The sequence below is a fragment of the Castanea sativa genome, chromosome 5, assembly GCF_040712315.1.
Source record: "Castanea sativa cultivar Marrone di Chiusa Pesio chromosome 5, ASM4071231v1".
NCBI classification, from domain to species: domain Eukaryota; kingdom Viridiplantae; phylum Streptophyta; class Magnoliopsida; order Fagales; family Fagaceae; genus Castanea; species Castanea sativa.
This window is the reverse complement of record NC_134017.1, coordinates 12,828,889-12,850,074: the sequence shown is the minus strand read 5'-3', so window position 1 is coordinate 12,850,074 and position 21,186 is coordinate 12,828,889. Positions and strand designations below refer to the sequence as shown.

General features: G+C 33.2%; 2 protein-coding genes across 2 annotated transcripts; both read right to left on the bottom strand.

The window, feature by feature from the left end:
• Positions 1-719: 719 nt before the first annotated feature.
• LOC142634752 (uncharacterized) lies at positions 720-3,931 on the bottom strand. Its single transcript, XM_075809017.1, has 3 exons — positions 3,506-3,931; positions 2,928-3,137; positions 720-956 (listed from the first exon to the last, which is right to left on the bottom strand). Exons 1-3 carry the CDS (start codon positions 3,929-3,931, stop codon positions 720-722), a joined length of 873 nt encoding a protein of 290 aa, XP_075665132.1.
• A 12,355-nt stretch (positions 3,932-16,286) lies between these two features.
• On the bottom strand, positions 16,287-16,721 carry LOC142634751 (pentatricopeptide repeat-containing protein At4g14050, mitochondrial-like). Its single transcript, XM_075809016.1, has one exon. It carries the CDS (start codon positions 16,719-16,721, stop codon positions 16,287-16,289), a length of 435 nt encoding a protein of 144 aa, XP_075665131.1.
• Between the last annotated feature and the right edge of the window lie 4,465 nt (positions 16,722-21,186).

Below are 21,186 nucleotides of genomic sequence, written 5' to 3'. Positions count from 1 at the left end.
AAATTAATATATAAATTTTTAAATTGAAAAAGTAGTATACAAATTTTGTTTTAAGTCGGACCAATTTTGATAGAAAACTGCTTGACCATTGAGAAGAATTCAATATTTGAAACGGTGAATGCAGAAGAAGGGTTAGAGATGGGATAAAGTAATGAAAGGAGAAGTATTTTTTGTGTGGATAAATTATAAATTGTTGAGTTGGTAGCATTGCTATGATTGAATTGACCAATTCAGCACAAAAGGTGTAATATACTCACAAGGAAAATTAAACTCAATTATTTAATGTGAATCACACCTCCCCCTCTCTCCACTATCTAGTATCTAGATATCAAATTCACCATGTACCCTTAAGGTGATGGTCACTCCACAAGAAGTACAAGTTCTTGTGGAGTGGGTGGGTGGTGGAGCGCAAGGGCCGGGATTCAACTTTTTAGGAGAGAGACTCATACACATATATACTTAGATTAAGTTAGAGTAGAATTTCTATATATCTTGTAAGAAAAATATATATTTACCTATCAAATGATTGAATTTAATTAAAGAATCTAGGAGCAACACAAAAAATCCGAGTCTAAGCTTTATCCCTATAACAAAATAAAATTAAAAAAGAAAATTTCAAACAAATAAATTTAATTTCAAAAATAAGGAAGATGCAATGTCTAATCATAAGTGTTGATCAAACGGATAATACAAATTTGACAAGCATTTATTTCACAAGACTATATTACTTTAAATTCTAATGCACCCTTCCATGCAAATGGTGTTCCAATCCAATCTGAATTAAATCTCTTGACCTTTTTCAAGAGTAGGCAACGCGTATCTAACAAAATTTTGCAATCAAGAAGCCTTTCACCTTCAATCCCAGCAATACTCTTGATATTTGCACCTTTAAAATGATGTCTCCAACAACAAGAGCAGCCCCGATCTTTTTTATCCAATATCTTTTCACGTAGCACCTAGTGTTCAAGTAAATTAGAGACAAATAATTAGATCCAGCAAGTGTAATTATATTAAGACAAATTTGACATTTTCTTAATCAACCTCATTGCTTAATCAAAATATTTGTATAAAACAACACATATGTCACTTACATGACTCCAATAACATTAAAAGGGGGCCAATTACCCACCTCTGGCTCGAAGCCCATTTAAAATCTCTAGATAAAGTCGCACTTGTAACATGTCTCCTCCAAACCAAGAACATCAAAAATTGTTTTTGCAAGATCGTTAAAAATCTATCTAAAGCGGAGTTCTGTAATGCAAATTGGGCATCTAATTCACTGTCTTCAGAGAAGCAAGTGTTAACTACTTGCAACTTGTATGCTTCTTGTGGCAACTGATTGCACAATTGTTTGGTTTCTTCGTTTGGAATTAAAATGCTCATTCATCAAATTATTCGTTAAAAAAAAAAAAAAATGAATTGTGCATGCATGGTAAAAACTGTGCATATTTCAAAATAATTGATAACATTTTGGATTGTAGAACTATAGTTATTTTAGACTACCTGATATTTTATAAAAATGGATAAAACTCTTTATCTACTTATGATACTGTGTATTAGGAGAAAATGGGCTTTTGCCCATTTCATGCAAAAAAATTAGTGTTGCCCCCCTTTTCCAAACTAATTAGAGAAATGTCACTCTTTTGAAACTCGATTTTCTCAATATCGAGTTAAGCCCTATAGTGGTGTTTTAAGAAGCTTATAGTGGCCTTTTTGGAACTCGAGCTCCATGAATTTGAGTTATAGGCGGAAAAAAAAATTGCATGGAACTCGAGTTCATGTAAAACGTCACTATAGGCTCCTTAAAACGCCACTAATTAGTTTCGGAAAGGGGGCAAATTGCAAATTTTTTTGCACGAAATGGGCAAAAGCCTATTTTCGCCCCGTGTATTAATAGAAGATCAAAAGTTTGTCAAAACTTCAGCATAGGAATCACATGAGACTCGAGTGCTAGAATTATAGAATATCATGGTCTTATAATAAAAATAAAGTAAAATAATATAGGAATATAACGAGAGTATCATTCACAGATCATTATTCATTTATTTGTATATAGATCCTTAATACATAATACCTTCTAAGAAAATTTCCTATCTAATAAAGTTTTTTAAGTAAAATTTTATTCTAGATGGACAAATTTATGGTACTATAAATACTCTCTAATTATCCCTAATCTTTTAGGCCTGTTTAAACAAATCTTTGATTTTCAAAACAGATAATGTAAATGTACACACCATGGGTCTCAAAGCTACTGCCTCTTGCACTGATATTTTATTTTGGGACCGACCTATTTGAGATGTTTAAGTCTCAAATCCCCACGCTTTTTAGCTTCTCAGGTTGTGGCAAATAAGGAAAAAGTACAAATAATTTAACAAATTAATAATAATATTTACATTTTTCATCCTATTTGTGCACAATCAAACCACTACTAATCTACAGCATATTTGCCTTCTACCCAAAAAAAACCGACCATATTTGACTTGGAGTTTTCAAAGGTTCTTGGGGGATAGAAATCAAGAAAATATTTTATCAAGTACAAACTTCACGAACTTTTTTTTTTATAGTTAGACAGAAATTTACACTAGTTAGTGGTCATCAATGGGCTGTGTTGGCCCGATCCGGCCCATTTTGACTTTGCCCGTAAGCACAATGAACTAGGCATAATGTGCTATTAAACAAACATAGTGGGTTATTAAAATCCTTCACAAAATGCAACCAAACAAACAAACTACTTTATTACTTTACTGCAATTGATTTTATGAATCCTAATTGTTTGACATCAAAAGGATAGGTTTTTCAAAATTAGAAACCACAATCCCCACATATTTTAATCACTAGTATAATTGCATAAAGTTCATCACCTAACATGCAACAGAAGATATAATTAATTAGGGGCACTCTAAAATCTAGTAGAAGAAAAATCATACCTTTATGCACTTCTTCCGGGACTTCAAACCTGTTGGCAATGACAATTGTTTTGGACGACAACTCCAAAGCAAGCCATCTATAAGACTTCCATAATCTATTGACAGTGCCGAGATCCGTACATCTAGTATCATAAGTTCAAGTTCGAATGACAGAGGAAGTGTAATTCCTCTCAAATCTTCAAGATTGATCCGTTTGGATACAGCTGAAAACTGAAAACACTGTAACAAAATAATTTTTAAATGTGTGAATAGTGCTGCGGGTCCCATTTTTAATTTTAAAAAAAAGCTGAAAAGTACATGAACAGTGCACCACTGTGCGGTTACTATACACGCACAGTGACGAACAATGCATCATGTCTCCTGTTGAAATAATGAAATTTGTGCGCAGGAAAAAAAAAAGTCTGAAACGTGAAACGTAGACGCCAACCTCTCTATCCAAACCCACCCTAAATGTAACCTATAATTCAATGAAAAGTAAAAATATGTTTCAGAATACAAAAGGTGAAATTCTAAAATATGAAAAGACGTTAAAGAAAGAAAATAGGTGAAAATAGATATATTTGCATTAGTGGACATACCTCCTCACAAATGACTGTTAGCTTCAAAACTTTTCTTTGATTTGACATTACTAGAACTTCCCTCGACTTAAGGAACCAAAGAGTGTCAACAAAATTATCTAATGTAAAAGTAAGCTCAAAAGGACATGGAGCATTCTTTGGAAAAATTAGAGGAAATACATTCTCTAAACTGAGGTATTTGAACGATGATAGATTTTGACTATCAATTTCAAGCTCCAACAGCTTTTCGCATGCATCAAATGTTAACATTCTAAGCCTTTGTGCAGAAATCTTGACCCTTTCCAACATGATGCATTCACTAACCTCCAAAGTTTCAAGGTGGGGGAATCTAGAAATATTGAAGTGAAGATATTGGTCTGTGTAATGCTCAAATCTGTCAAGTATAATTCTTTCAAATTTTGACATGCAGTGATGTCCAATAGACATTGGCGTTGGCGTGGAAAAAATCATACCCTCCCTAGCCAAAACACAAACCGAGCCTTCCCAATCTAGCCTATTGAAAGTGGGCACAAAGAGATAGAATGATAGCAACAACCATGGGAGTGATGAAGCTAAGCACTTCAAGTTCGAGGAAAGCAAACTACAAAATGAATTATCAACGGTGGAGGTTGATGCTCAGCCCCACCGATCACAATGATCATCCTAAGTTGGAACTGCTGGGGGCTTGGGAACAGCCGTGCAATTGAAGTCCTCTCCGAACTGGTGAGGAAGCAAGCTCCCAAAATTTTGTACCTCATAGAAACAAAATTGACTGATAGAGAGATGGAATCGATAAAAAGGGAGTTGGGTTTTTATGGTATGCTAGCGGTGTCAAGCAAAGGTCGTAAGGATGGATTGGCACTACTTTGGAGAGCAGATGTGACCATGGACACACAAACCTTTTTACCAAACCATATTGCTGTGAGCGTACATGCACAAACTTCACCTATATCGAGACTAACAAGGTTATAGGGCCTTCCGGAGGAAGAACTCAAACTTGAATCATGGAGACTCAGGAGACACCTACATGCCCAAGCATCTCTACCTTGGGTATGTTAAGGTGATTTCAATGAACTGTTGGCCTCAAATGAAAAAATGGTGGCAATAGTAGATCGATGACTCCAATGGTTGAATTCAGAAACACTCTCCTCCACTGTGGTTTGGTTGACATGGGTTTTAGTGGCTACTTATTTACATGGAGGAATGGTAGGCAGGGGGTAGCTTTTGTTGAAGAGAGATCGATTAGATAGGGTAGTTGCAACAATGGAATGACGTGAGTTTTTCCCTCAAACAAAAGTGAGTCACCTTTCAATAATCCGGGAGGCATGGAATCAAATACACCCTCACGGTAGCCCCATGTCGTTCATAAGGTAACTAAATTTCATGTTTATCAATATTTAGCTAGGAAGCATGGTGCGAATTTGGGTTCAAATTTGGTGCAGTGTAGTGACACGACAATTTTTGAAAAGGTTGGACGCGGTTGTGGCAGGATATGTTTATTAATTAATTATTAAATATATTTTTATTTATATTCTCGATATATTTCTAACCATTTTTTTTTCATATACTGGTAAACATATATCAATTTAAAAGCAATAGTAGATAATAAAATGAATGCATAACTATTACATGATGCTCATAAATTAGAATACACTATTGAAAGTTTGAAACTAAAACTAAATAAAAGATAAGTTTGGTATTAACATTTTTTAACAAGCACTTCGGCCCATATCGTGTCCAATTTCAAACCATTTCAAATTGAATTGGATTGAATCAGACCAAATTGGGAAGCGTAAAAAAAATCATCGATGGAGGCACATGCAGTCGCGTCCACAGCCGCATGGCGCGTCCACACAAATCCAACTCGCGTGCACCTGCCAAAATGGTCCACACGTGCTTCCCTGATATTTAGTTGGTATTGTGTTGTTGTGTGTTAAGTTTTGGTAATGATATTGGAGAATATTATTTGAGAAAGTGAATCCAAATCAACAACACTTTGAAGGCACAAATCCATATTTCGTTGCTATTCATTCTAAGCATCTCCACGAAAATCCTAGTTCCAATTATTAGCAAAACACAGAGTAAATAGAGCAAGTGGGAACATCTATTCCTTCTTCACATGCACCCATCACGCACACAAGTTGCATTACAAGAGATACACATAGCATACATAGCACACTCACAGATTCATGCTCACACACGTAGCCACAAGAACACATGTCAAAACCCCAAAATCCATTGGCAGATGGAATTTTATTTTATTTTTGAGAGAAGAGATTTTATTTATATATAAGGTTTAGGTGTGTAATGCATTTGAGAGTAATTAAATTCAACACCATGGTTATTAAAAAGCTAGTCAAGATTTAATTTTTTTTTAAATGTGAATTTTATTAGTGGCACGTGTGTAGACTAAACGGTTAGTGTTGTAATGGCTATCCCACCATCATTCTCTTATAATAATAATATATAATTTTCTACAATTTATTCATTTTTATCATCCACTCTGCAATTCTTTCTTTTTTCACATTCTCTTTGTGTTATATTCTCTCTGCTAGTCATCCCTGTAGCTCTGTTTTTCAGGTATTTTTGTTTTTTTACTTCAAGCCCTTTCATAATACTGTAGTTATCATAGTCTCCCTCTTTTCTCTCTTTTTTTTGCCTCATTTCCTATTTTATTAGTTTTGTTCAATGTGAAAACTAATAGCTGATGCTTGAGAAAGTTTCATTTGAATACTTTGGCAAGCACCAAAATGGTATTTGACATGACTTTTTAAAACTGAAACTAATAGCTTCTTATTTACCATGTGCATGTTATGGTTGCAAATAATTAACCAAAATAAGTCGGATTAAATTATTGCAATGATATTTTTATTGTAATAGATAATTACTTCATTTTGTCATTGCAATAGATTATGAAATAACTGATACTAAGTTATTGCAACAATATATTCAATGCAGTTTCATGTTTGTCATTGCAATAGATTATAAAAAAATTAATATCAAATTATTGTAATGACAACTTCTTTGCAATAAGCTATTAGTTTGAAATTTTTGTTGCAATAGATTGCAAAAATAATTTGTATCAATTTATTGCAATAATTCTTTCATTTTATGTTATTGCAACAATTTTTCTTAATTTATTAAAGCTTCTAAAGCAAGCAGGTAGTATCTATTCTTTTTCACAAGCACACATCACGCACACAAGCTGCATTACAGGAAATACCAGGGTGGTCGATACCGTACCGGTACCGGCCGTACCGGTCAGTGCACCGGTACCGGTACACTTCTATTTTGTACCGGAAAAAATACCGGCCGTACCGGTCGCGTACCGGCCATACCGGCCAATTTCGGGCAATACCGGCCAATACCGGGCGTACCGGCCGGTACAGAAAAAAACCCTTTTTTTTTTTTTTAGTTTTGTAATTTTTGAATTTTTGTAAGGACATAATAATAACTTATTTACACTAACTTATTAGTATTATTTGTTTTCTTAGTATGCAATAAACAACTAAGCTTTCTATTTTTTATATTGTGTTTTTTTTTTCCTTTTAATTAATACTAAAGTTCAAAACTATGAATAATTTGTTCTGAATTGAGGTCATATTTTATGATAAACTTTTATATTTACTATAATATAAGTGAAATATTATATGCTTATAACCATGGTTTTAGAGATTTTAGTGTGTGTATAATATATATATATATATATATATATATATATATATATATAAAATAGCGGTAAACCCGAAACGGTACACCGGTATTGACCGGTATCCGAAATATATCGTACCGGTGGCCAAACCGGTACAGCCTCCGGTACGGTATTGACTTCCTTGGGAAATACACATAGCATACATAGCACACTCACGGATTCATGCTCACGCATATATCAAAACCCCAAAATCCATTGGCAAATGGGTTTTTTTTTTTTTTTTTTTGTGTGTGGAGAGAAGGGATTTTATTTATATATAAGATTTAGGTGCAAAAAATTTGGGAATAATTAAATTCAACACCATGGCTATTAAAAAGTTAGTCAAGATTTAATTAAAAAATGAATTTTTTAAGTGCCACATGGGTGTAAACTAGACAGTTAGTATTGTAATGGCTTTCCCGCCATCATTCTCTTATAATATATAATAACTAGAATGTTTTCCTTTTTGCCATGCACTTTGTAATTCTTTCCTTTTCACATTCTCTCCGCTAATTCTTTCTGCTAGCCATCTCTGTGGCTCTCTCTTTCGGTATTTTTGTTTGCCTTTAATAATATTATAATTATTACATTCTCTCTCTTTTCTCTCTTTTTCTGCCTCATTTCCTTTTTTTTTTTTATTAGTTTTGTTCAATGTGAAAACTGAAAGAAGATGCTTGATAAAGTTTCATTTTTTGTTAACTTAATTCACAATTCTTGTAGTATTACATATTTTATAGACTTTATAGTTGAATCATTACAACTCTTGTTATCGAAAGTATTGTTTGTCTAGTTAATTTGTTGTCTCTATCTATTCAAAACCCATAATCAGTTTTCTTGTTACCCAAGAAACATTGAATTTGATATTATTTTCTAATTTTTTTTTTCATTAAACTTTCCATAAGCAATTTCTTGTTACCAAAGAAACACTGAATTTGATATTATTTTCTAGTTTTTTTTTTTCATTATTGGATTCTTTACAATTTGTTCATATAGACTGAATTTGATAATATTTTCTAGTTTTTTTTTTCCATTATTGGATTCGTTACAATTTGTTCATATAGAGGAAGATTTATCTGTATGTTTTGAACTTGATGTTGTAATCTAATTGAATCAAGTTTAATGCACTTGATTACACTAATGAGGGCTTGTCTTAAAATCTGTGTTACTTTGGTCCTAAAGATATGCATGCTTGTCTTGTCAATTTAGAATGAGATGGATACATTTCTTGGAGTAATTTTCATTGGCCTTGATATAACAAACCTCTGTAAGTGGAAGATTGGATATTGCCTTTATGAGAGAAGCATGTAGAAGTGTATTTTGTTTCTTTAAAAAATGTACAAAAGGGTAATGAGTATTACGATGCTATCTCAGATTAGAATGCACCCAATTGGCATTATGTTTCGACATTTTCAATAGCAATGTGCTTAAACAGGGAATAAATGTGTTCCTTGTGAATAGAAGCCCCTATATTTGAGAATAAGTACCTATTTTCGTTTATATAGTATTATGTCCCTATTATATGCTAGCATTGTTTTATATATGATATTTTTAGTAGCAATTATAAACTATATAAGAACACTACCAGTGAACCCTCTTTACCATGTCAAGATGTATTATAAATAGAAAAATACCTCAATTTATGAAAATTTGAATACTATGTCAAACACCAAAATGGTATTTGACATGAAGTTTATTTCACAATTTAGATCAAGGTATTCTTGAATAAATTGAAAGTTGATGCTTGATAAAGTTTGATTTTTTGAAACTAACTTTAATTTTGACCCTTCTTGTTTCAAAGTTTTGTTTTTGTTTTATGCTATTATATAATTGGTTATAGCTTATAAGATCAAAGCAATGCTCACTGGAAATAAATCCTAGATATGGATATATAATGTGTATTACATGTCCAGTAGTTGCTTTTATTATGTCCATTGTCTTCAGTATTTGATGAGGGAACATGAATTTTTTCAATTGCATTTACTGTCTCATTAGAAAAGAGTGATTGAAGTTTACTTATATCCCCATATTTTCCTATTTCATCAAATAATTTAGCAACTGTCATAAAGCCTTGTTGTTGTTCCTCCGCTCACCAACATTGCAAATGGCTATTACTGAATACTATTTGTTGTTATCCCCTGAAGTTGAGGGAATAACAAAAATTATGCCTTTCAATGGTTGCAATGACAACCATAATAGGTTTTTGATGATTCTTCAATACCAAAACTGTGGATCTGACATAAAGCCCACAACAATTTCTATGCATAAAAGCTGCAACTATAAAGGACAAACATTTCATATAGTGAATTTTTGAAAAAGTATTGGTGTGGTCGGCAACACAACAATTTTTGAAAAAGTAAGACGCCAGTGCAGCAAGATACATTTATTAATTAATTATTAAATATATTTTTATTTATATTCTCTATAAATTGCTAAGCATTTTTTTCATACAATGGTAAACATATATCAATTTAAAGGCAATAGCAGATAATATAGTGAATACATAACCAATGCATGATGTTCATAAATTAGAATACAATATCGAAAGTTTGAAACTAAAAATAAATAAAAAATAAGTTTGAAATTAAAATTTTTTTTATAAGCATTTCGGCTCATATCAAGTCCAATTTCAAACCGTTTCAAACTGAATCGAACCAAATTGGACCAACTCGGGTAGCGTTACAAAAAAAAAAAAAATCATCGGTGGACGTGCGTGTAGTCGCGTCCACGGCCGCATGGCATGTCCACATGAATCCAACTTGAGTGCGTAGGCCAAAATGGTCCACCCGTGTTTTCTTAATATTTAGTTGGTATTGTGTTGTTGTGTGTTAAGTTTTGGGTTGATGATATTGGAGAATATTATTTGAATTTACGAATATAAATTTATAAACATTTGTCTGTTTATTACTTGGTATGGATTTTGAAAACCATCTAAGTATTTTTTTCACTTTTTGCCCCACCTTCCTATGTCTAAAGTTTAGATGAACTTTTACTCAACAATCTCTACTTCAAGGTTTTTCAAATAAATTAATATTTCTAATTTATGTCTCTCAAATAAATTAATATTTTTATTTTATTTGCTGTGTCGATGTCAAATTGTTGGCATAATGAGGATAGTAAATCTATTAAATGGACATGCAATGAAATGTGGGATGATGAGGATAATGATCGTAGAGAGTAAAAACATGTTGCACATGAAAAAAATTCTATTTGATTTTTCAGTTTTCACTGATTGCCATAAATGTAAGTATTAATAATTTGTTTTTTTAGGATCCGTTTGGATAGAGCTTATTGCTGAAAACTGAAAACTGAAAACTGAAAACACTGTACCAAAATAATTTTTAAATGTGTGAATAGTACCGTGGGACCCATTTTTAATAAAAAAAATCCTGTAAAGTGAAGTTTGTGGGTCCCGTGAACAGTACACGGGACCCACAGAGGTGCTGAAAAGTCAGCTAATGCGGTTACTGTTCATGCACAGTAGTATAAACAGTAACCGCTGTCCCCCCTGAATCGTGCATCAGCAGAAGAATAAAAAAAAAAAAACGCAGAAATTTTTCATCAAAACGCAAACGCCAAGTTATCCAAACACACGCTTAGTTAGATGGATTCTAATGAATCCATCATCCTTGTTACAGGAACGCGGAAATAAATCAGATTCATTTACATTATATGCCGGTATTAGCCTAAACTTTCATAGTGGTAGGAGTGGTCTTTCCATTTTGAGTTTAAAAACTCGCTTGAAGAGGTTGGCTTAGAACACGATACCTACCAACGTAAAACAAAACTATTATATTGCCATAAATTATACATATTCAACTTAAATTCAAAAGTAAGTGTAATGATTATGTTATGTTATGTTGCTTATAGATCTCATTTGAATATAGACTTCATGAATATGAATTTTAATCCTTAATGTGGCTATGTACGCGGCCTTACATTTTCAATGGGATATTAAATGCTAAGTCTACAATATCTTGGTTGCTGCGTCTCTAATAGAGTGATAGTAATATGAGAAAAAGGCCACTTTAGCCAAAAAATGGCTGCATCAATAGCCGAGAAAGAACTATTTTCTCTGTCTCATACTCGCCATCTTTTCTTCTAAATTATTTGATTTAACAATATTCTTAATTGGTTAGCTAACTGCTCTGTTAACATATTCGCCATCTTTGGGATTGTTTTATACAATGGGATCTTGAATCAAGATCAACCCGTTTAGATCCAATATCACACAAGACAATCAAACATAGATCAACTAAACCAAAAAACCATCCACCATCAAACCTCAAACATACCTAAATCTAAAATATTTCAAAACAAAAACTAGACCCACAACAAAGATCGACCCAGCAACTACCGTCCACCATAACACCACCTATCACTACCCAGTCATCCTCCTTAGGGATGGCAATTTTTCCCCGCCCCACTTGACCCGCCCCTCCCCGCTTCGCCCTGTGCGGGTTTTCCCTGCCCTACAAAGGTGATGGGGTGGGGATGGAGCGAGATTTTAGACCTGCACCACGAGGCGAGGTGGGGATGGGTTTACAGTTTTTAGACCCACCTCGCCCCGCCCCATCCCGCTTTAATAAGGATTAAGTTGTAATTTTTTCATACTCTAAAATCCAAATAGTTCCAACTATCGAACATCATATGATTCACATCCCAAACCCAAATTATCATTTTTTTTTAAACCTATACCCACAACAGTGAGCTCCACCAAATTGTGATCTTTCAACCACCGGTCACCACTCATCTCAACCCAGGGTCGTAGTCCACCATCCTCCTTGATAGTGACTGAACCACCTAGCTTTAAACGATAGCGTATGGCGCAAGATTCATGGGTATATTGGTTCTAAAACCGTTTAGGTGGCAGAGTTTGTTGGTCCTTTGTTGAGTTTGAAACCTATGGCTTGGCTTGGCTTGAGCTTGAGAAAGAGAGAGAGAGAGAGAGAGAGAGTTTTTCTGGCGTGAAGAAGAGAGAGCAAAAAGACAGAGCAAAGGAAAGGGAAAACATAAAAATGAAATAAATAATTTAATAAACAATGCACAAATGGTGTTAGTGCTTAAAGACCAAATTAATAATTTTTTAAAACCTTTGGATGTATTTGGTATTATCCCATATCTCAAAGTAGGTTACTATAATTTACCCATAATTTTTTTTCTAATTTTTCTCACTATTCTCAATTGTTACTCTCTCTCTCTCTCTCTCTCTCTCTCTCTCTCTCTCTCTCTCTCTCTCTCTCTCTCTCTCTCTCTCTCTCTCTCTCTCTCTCTCTCTGAGTGATGGTTGACAATGTTCATATCATATGTTTTGGGTGCCAAAAATCCCAGTTTGGCTTTTGAAAAAGGAAAGGTTTCTCTGCAAACCATTTAAACTCTGCCGATATCGTTTTATTGGATGTGCATTTTGAAAATCTAAAAATTAAATTGCATATTCTTATTATATCCTCTATGCTTGCAAAATTTCAAAAAGGTAATTATATCATCAATTAAATGTTTAAAAAGTTTTTATAATCTAAAAGTGTGCATAAAATATAATTTTATAGATCGAATAGTAAATAACATATGATTTCAACGAAATTTAATATGCATGTTAAGAACATAAACTACATTAAATCAATGGTTAGATTTTTAAAATTCATATTCAATAAAAAGATACATGAGGAGTTCGAAGAGTTTCTCTCTAAACTAATATAGAGATAAATTATCCTTTAAAAAATTTTCAAATTACAATTTTGACCTTGGGATCAAGAGAATGTTAAAAATAATTTAATTTATCTCAATTGAACATCAAATTAACCAATTTCATGAGTGTAGTGTTAAACTGACCAAAATGCCCATTGTTGACCCACAATCAACGACTTCAAAAATTCACCCAATGGCTAAATTTCATTATTTCACATCAAAAATAATATTTCTAAACATTTGTCAAAAGTTCAACTTGGTTTGTCCATGATCAACTCGATCGGGTTCGGCCTTGATTTGACCAAAACTCTGACCAGTTGACAAGGATTAATTTAACCTCATGTTGTAGAAAATTGAATTCCCTTCAAAATGATAGCTCATGAACGAAATTGGATTTAAAATTAACCAGATATCGCAATAACAATGATGACTTATGCCAAGGATCCAAAATACCATTGTAGGACCAATTAAATAGACATTCTATTTTACTACACTTGCAATGTTATTACCAAAAAAAGTTGATCATCCAACATATCTCCACTAGTAGGATGGTAGTTAATCCACTTACTAAGGTTACTGCTAAATATGTATTTTTGCTAAATGTGTTTTAGACTCATCGTAAGAATTGGATTTGATATGTTCTTTTTGATACCTTATAGACATTGTGATTATTCATATCATATGCAATAATGAGGTTATTATTTTTAATTCATGTTGTGATGTGATTGATATTGCATAGTATTATTTGAGAATATGCCACCATGCTTAGATTAATCTACTCACGTGAATGATCACCATGGTGCTTGAGTAGTGAGCGGGATGAAACATAGCAATCACTTTGGCATTTTGGAAAGCGAGCAAAAGATCATCTAGTGTAGCAAGTGGGAGCTATACCATAGCATACAAATTATACAATAAATGTTGTAGTCAACAAATTAAGGGAGTGGTTGTATAAATATCTACATTGTTACTATGTGAGGCTTCATTTACCATTACATGATCTATTTTATTCCCTTTCAGACCTAGAACTATGTCATGAAGGCTTGATGTCACTACTTAGCATGTCATCTTAGGGCCATGATAAAATACGATCTCACAGAGCATGTCTAGGAACGTAGTTAAGTGTGAATGAATTAGCATGAGTGTCTCTCAAAGGTTATTTAGAACACTATTCACTCTATGGCATATAGTCATGATTATGATGAATCTTTGTTTTTCAACATAATCATGAGCATATTATATGCTATGGGATCAAATGTTGCTTTGAGTTTCGAACTCTTGGGGTATTAAAGAAACTTGAATTAGTGCGATAAAATAATTTGGGACATAGATGAAATATTATGAGTGATGTACTATGTTAGTTTAGATGGTGACTTAATATAGTACTTATACCCTACGCACTCCATTTTCTGTATGAAGAAATTATTGAATTAGAGATTAAGAGGATCCAGTTGTGACAACAGTTTCCAATATGGACAGGTGGAAGATATTAGTAATTGGGTCAGATTTGACCCGACCCATAACCTATGGCCTAAGAATTGTCCACATGGGTTATTAAGTGTATTTAACTTTGAGCTCAAATTTAAACTGATCATATATGAGTTGTCAAAATTAGTAGTGAAGTGTTAAGATGAGTAATTCAATGTTTGAGGGACCACCCATCCTAATAGTGGGGTTTATCCCTATCTACTTTTATTATTTTTATTTTATTTTATTTTTTATAGAAATTTCAACTTATAGCGTCCGCTTTTAATGATAACTCTTTATCATCAGACCAAGACACCAATCAATTTTTAGTGTAAATGGGGATTGAATCTTAGATCTCTTATTCAATCATCAAAAAATTTACCAACTGAGCTAACTGAAACTCGCCTATCTACTTTAAATACTCTCCTACAACAGTTAGAAAACTAAAGACTAGGGGTGTGTTTGTTTAGGGGGTGAAATAGGGTGGATGGAAAATTTTGGAGAGAAAATGGGAAGGAAAATTTTTTTGAAGTGTGTTTGGTTAGATGGAGAGGAAGAAAAATAAATGGTAGGGTCTGAGTGTTTTCTCCTCAGCCTCACCAAAATGTTTTCTCCCAAAATGGAGAGAAAAGTAAAGTGAGAAAATAGGACTGCTTAATAGATGAAAATGCCAATTTGCACTTGTACATGGGCAATTTGTCAAGCTCCTTTCTTTCTCTCTTTTTTTTTTGTTCAACTAGACATGATTTTTTTTTTGGGACATGATTTTTATTTTTAATAAATTGGGTAATTGCTTTTTTTTTTTGGTTGTTTGTTACTTTTTTGTTTTAATCGACCATCATTTTTTAACATGCGTATATGAGTAAATTTATAAAAACTCACTTTTTTCATCCCTCTATGTTTCCACTTCCAACCAAACAAAAATGTGAGAAATTAAAATCTTTTCCATTCTTTCACTTTTCCATCTTTCCACCATTTTAGTTTGGAGGACGAATCATTTTGAACGATTTTACCTTGAGTATTTTTTATAACTTATTTATTAAAACGGGAAATAAATTAAATAATTTCTTTAAAAGGATAATATATCTGTTTATTTGTTGAAAGCCAAGAAAAGAAATGGGGAAAAAAAGACCTAGCTAAAAAATGCCAAACCGACACTTCGTAAATCCTCAAGTAAGTTGGTATAATTTATCAAATTAAATATTTTTGAGTTTCCAAGTACTTTTTTTTTTCCTAGTAAATATCTGGTAATTTTTATTTTTTATTTCTTGTGCTAATTAGAAAACTCACACATACATTTGTATAAATAGCATCATCTTATTGGTCAAGGAAGACCACATCACCGATCCTCCCGACATAAATAATAATTTCTCCTACTGAGCCTTTAGCTTGACATTGGAAATGCCTAAATTCCATTAACAATTATGCTCCTTTACTTTGAAGGATATCCTCTAGGACCTCTGGTGACGTAGAGTTTAAGATCAATTAATAAACAACAAAGCATATGAAATTTCTCACAATGCTTCATATAAATTCTGCTTCATCAAGCCAGTGATACTCAATTCCATTATCGAAAGAGAGCAAAATTTAAAAGAGAAATCTCCCGAAAGCAAAAATAAGAGAGAACAATTTGTCAATGAATACATATCCCCTGAAGTGGTAATGCAATACCCACAATTATAGGTAAACGTCAACCACTTTGACCGTAAAGCCTATGTTTTCCTTGGCTTGGAGGTTGAAAATATGAGATCAATGTCATTTAAACCATTGGTGCTGAAAACACAGGTTAGGCGATATGCGTTCCAATAAAATTAGCAAGCCTCAGAAATTTTTAAAAACCAAAATGAAAGGAAAAGGTTAACTACAAGACGCTTGAATAAGCAGATTCAGACTTGAACCTATGACCAATAGATGGCAGACACATGAAAAACCAAAGGAAATTTCCAACGCAGAGCTGCAAAATCACCAATAATCATTGCATGAACACTCTTCGTCCTTGAAATGGTGATATCTACTGGCATCTCTGACAACAATTTCCCTCTTCATAATGGTGCTTATGAATTTTAAAACTGAGTGACAGTCTCCACAAACATGAAGATTCTTCACTACCCGAATAACTGTCCCCGGGACAGCCTTAAGCAACCCGTAGGCCACAGCCAACCTCTCACTATGACAAAATAGTTGTCTTTCCTTCTCTTGCCACTCCATGTCATGTGAAACAGAACTAATATCTGGAACATAACCCCTTCTCCTCATCTCTGCATCCAACTTCTTAAGCAAACATAAAATCACATCCTTCATAGAATGATCGGTCTCCCCAGCATAAAACACTTTGCTTTCCTTTCCCAATTCGATACAACAATAGCCTGGTTGCTTTTTAACTTCCATGAGTGCCATCAACTTTCTCACCTTTGAAACCTTTTCTCACAATTCAGCTCTAGCATAAATATTAGACAACAGTATATATGTAGATGGATCTTCTGGTTCTAAACTTAATAGATGATCAGCAACCCTATTATTATTATTATTATTATTATTATTATTATTATTATTATTATTATGTGGCTAAGTTGGATGTTATTTATTTGTTAATAATTTTTTTTAAGATAACAAATAGAAAATTTTTATTCAAAGATTAAATAAATTTTTATTTAAAAGGTAAAAGCCTGGGCACACTCACCAGACTAGCCCAGTAGCCATACAAAGGAAAACTATAGCCCCATGTTCAAAAATTTCTTCGAGTGGCCGAAAGCCTTTAGGGGTCGATTTGTGCTATGGGTTAGGGTGGTCAATATATATTGGGATTGGGGTTGTGTTCTTTATTTGGTGCCGTCGATGTTATAGTTGCAAGTGAAAGAAGTCAGGCATGTCAGGAGTCATTATCAAATTTTAACAAATATATATTTTATTTTTTATACGAGGAAACTAGTGTGATAATGACCCGCAAGTCGTCTCAAAAATAATACTTTTTTTCTATTTTAACTAACTTGTCCTTCATGTGCATTGCATCAGACTCAAAAAATTATTTTCCATTGTATTTATATATTATTTTTTCTCTCTCTAGAATTTATAAATAAATATTTTATCTCTGACATATCTACCACCTCTATCATATTAAACCCAGATTTTGTTTCCTCCACCCTCCCCAAAATCAATTCAATGTGTTTTATGTTAAATTCAAACGAAATCCTAACAGCAAGAAATAGAGTACTCATTACCAATAGTTGAGGGAGAAAAAGACTTTGTTTTTGAAGCTTCAGGAAGACATTACAATTGCACACTAGTTAATAGGGAGAATATGCAATAACTAACCTGTGATTTTATTTACAAAAAATTAGGGTTTCTATGACAATTTATGTGTGGTGTTTTGGCTTCTAATTTTTTTTCGGACGTTTATAATTTAAAAAGCTATTGATGTAAAATCATTTGAATGTCAGATTATTAATAATTTTTTAGTGTTTTGAAAATTGCTAATTATCATTATAGTTGAGTAATAGCTAAAAAAAAAAAATTGGAAAACAAAACTAGATAATGCTCAATTTTAAATTTTTAACCCAACTCATGCATGGTAAGATAAATGTGACTAGTTTGGGCTTTGTCACTGGGGATGTAGTGTCCAAATTTTTGATCAAATTATTCTCTACCCATGAAACACAATAAAAATGCCAATGATATAGCTTAGCGGAAGGAGCTTGAGTTTGCCAAGTTTACAACAAGTTTTTTAAGTCCATTGTACGAACACTTAATTGTTTCGAAGGGACTAAACCTTTTAACTTTCATTATTCATTCATCTCTGCAACAATTTATTTGTTCCTTGTGTTGAATTTATATTTGTTGCACTTCTTTTGCATATAACCTCTAATTTTATAACTTAAAGACAAAAAATGATACAGTGCAACTAAGTGCAGCTAGGGAGAGATATAAACACACAAATTTTATAACCTCTAATTCTAATTGCCCAATTCTGTCAATGATACAGTACTTCCCGAGTTGCTCTTTTATGGAGGCAGAATTGGGCAGCAACCCCTCTTATATGTTCGGCGAAGTCTACTATCAGCTAGGGAGGTAATTCAAGAAGGGTCGAAATGGAGAGTGGGCGATGATCAATACATTGAGGTAGAGAGACACAAGTGGCTCTCACGACCTGTGATTCCAACTGGAGTTCTACCTCCTTCCCAACGAGTATGCGACTTAATTAATGATTCTACGAGGCCGTGGGATAGGGGAAAGATACACACTCTGTTTGCACCTTCAACCAGACAGGAAATTTAGGCACTTCCACTACAATCACCCGCTCGTAGAGACATCCTAGAGTGGCCAGAAAACAAGGCAAGAATTTTCTCTGTAAAGACTGCCTGTCATGTGGCCATCCGACAAAAGCAGCAGCCAAATGGGGAGCATTAATTCTTTGGCAAGGATGGATAGAAATATGTGGCAGAAACTATGGGCGCTCAATGTCCCTCCCTCCCAAGGTTCGGACTTTCGCCTGGCGAGCATGTTCGAATATTCTGCCCACCTGGGACAACCTCCAGCGTAAGAAAGTGAGGATTGAAGAAAGGTGTGAACTCTGTGACCACTCCTCTGAAACAGCTAGCCATATACTGTGGGAATGCCCTTTTGCTAAAAAGGTTTGGACTTTGGTTCGTGGTAAACTCCAGAAAAGTCCAGCTTCGATCCAAGATATATTCATGCTGGTTCGTGGTTTTCAAGCCCACACAAGTAATCCAGGAAGAAACCCTAAAGAATTTTGAAGAAAACAAATGGGCAGTATTTGGGCCTTCACCTATGGAAATTTAAGCAATCGGCTTCAGCTCAAGCAAGAAGATGTAAGGTAATACGGGCCCCAATCAGAACTGCTCTTACCTTGGTTACGCACAAGAAGACACTAACGAAAGGCCCAAAAGCCCTTCACCGGAATCTCCTTTCTTTTCCCCATAAGAAGGCTTGACTGAGTGAGGAAATGAGGTATCAAAAAACTTTATGCAAACATATTTTACACCTTCTTTCACACTGAGGCATTAAGTTGTAATTGAAACAATATTACTTTAACATAAGTTTATAATTGAAACTCCTTTTATTATGTAATAAACACTTTAGCATGTTGTGAAAGTGAATGTATCCCTAAAATTATTGAAAGTAAATAGGAATATTTAATTGAAGAACTGCAAGGTATGTTTAGTCAACAATGTACTCTTGTCTCTTCTCAGGGTTATGGGAAGTTTTCCCTCGACACAGTTGGAACTATTAAAGTTATTTTTTTTTAGGAGTATATGATATACTAAAATTTTGGATATTAAAGTAGCTCAAATACACATATTAAGTATTTGTTGTGGTATCTTCTAAAAAAAAAAAAGGTATTTGTTGTGGTGAAGATGAATATGATTTATTTTTTTGTTTGATATGGACAATGAATATAATTAGTATTACACCAATAACATAATAAATATATTTATAAATTACTTTCTTTAGATTTTATACACATCACTTTATAAGACTTATATAATATAGTTAAGAGTAAAGTACACTTTTAAAGCTCGAAGTTTGGGTTCTTATTTTAGCCCTTTAAGTTTCAAATTTTAACTTTTGCTCTTTCACATATTTGATTTTTGTTTTTAGATTAATCCTACCATCCATTTACATTAGTAAATTGATCATAAAATGTGAGATAAACTCAAAATAATTGTGTCCAAAAAAAACTAAAAATAATTTCACCAAGGGAAATGGACAATAGATTCAATAAGAAAACAAAATAAAACAGGAAGGGCAAAAATAAAAATTTTGAAGCCTAAACCGTCAAATAAAAACAACCTCAAAGTTTAAGGATCAAAACTATATTTTTTAGTTCAAGAAAAATATAGGCTACCATGTATATTAAGTGATTTAAAAAAAAAACAAAACAAAACAAAAAATTTACTAAACCATCAGTGACATTTGCTAAGGGAAAATTCATGATTGAATGAAAGTATCCTTACATCAATCCTCGCCTTCTAATTATTTCATTTTCCTTCTTCATGTTTTCATTTGGTCACATAAGAAATGCGATGTGATGAATAGCAAAATAGTGAAAAGTTTATTAAATTAGCTCCACATTCCCATGTTTTGAGTCATAAGGGTATCCCAAATACATAGAGTATTGTAATAGGCATTGTAGTCCCCGTTGTGGTGTTAGCTAGATTGCTTAAATCGTCACATTTGTTAACGTACGTAAAAAAAAAAAAAAAAATTTCTTTTAAAGACCTTGATCTAGTGTATGAACTTTTTAACGATTTTTCTGTTTTTTTTTTAACATAACATTCTATTTAATATTAACTAAACAGTCATGTTAATGAATGTCTTGAAGACAATTATTAATAAATCATTTTTAAAAAGTTTTATAAAACTTCACAGCACTCCTAGAAAATGCTCTCTCTAACTTACAGCCATTAATTGGTTGATTGTTCAACAAATGTTGCTCTAGGTAAAGCATATATGTATCTTCTTTTTTTTTTTTTTTGTTAAACATCGGATTGAACAAAAACTAACAAGAAACAGAAGGAACAAGACAAAGCCTGATCGAGTACACCCCACAGCAGTCCGCCTTAACAAAAGGGATAAGGTCCATAAGCAGACCTGAATACAAACCAAAATCAGAATTTTGAGAACAACCTAAACTAGCTAACCGATCCGCACACTTATTAGCTTCACGAAAGACATGATTAATGTGGGCATGAGGAATCTGAGCGATCAACTGTCTGCAATCATCCATGAGAGGGGAAATTATAGTGTTAGTGTATGAGGGGTTGTTAAGAGCATCAACAATGACTTTAGCATCCAATTCTTTGAGTAAATTCGGAGAGTTTAATTGAAGACAAAGGAGTAATCC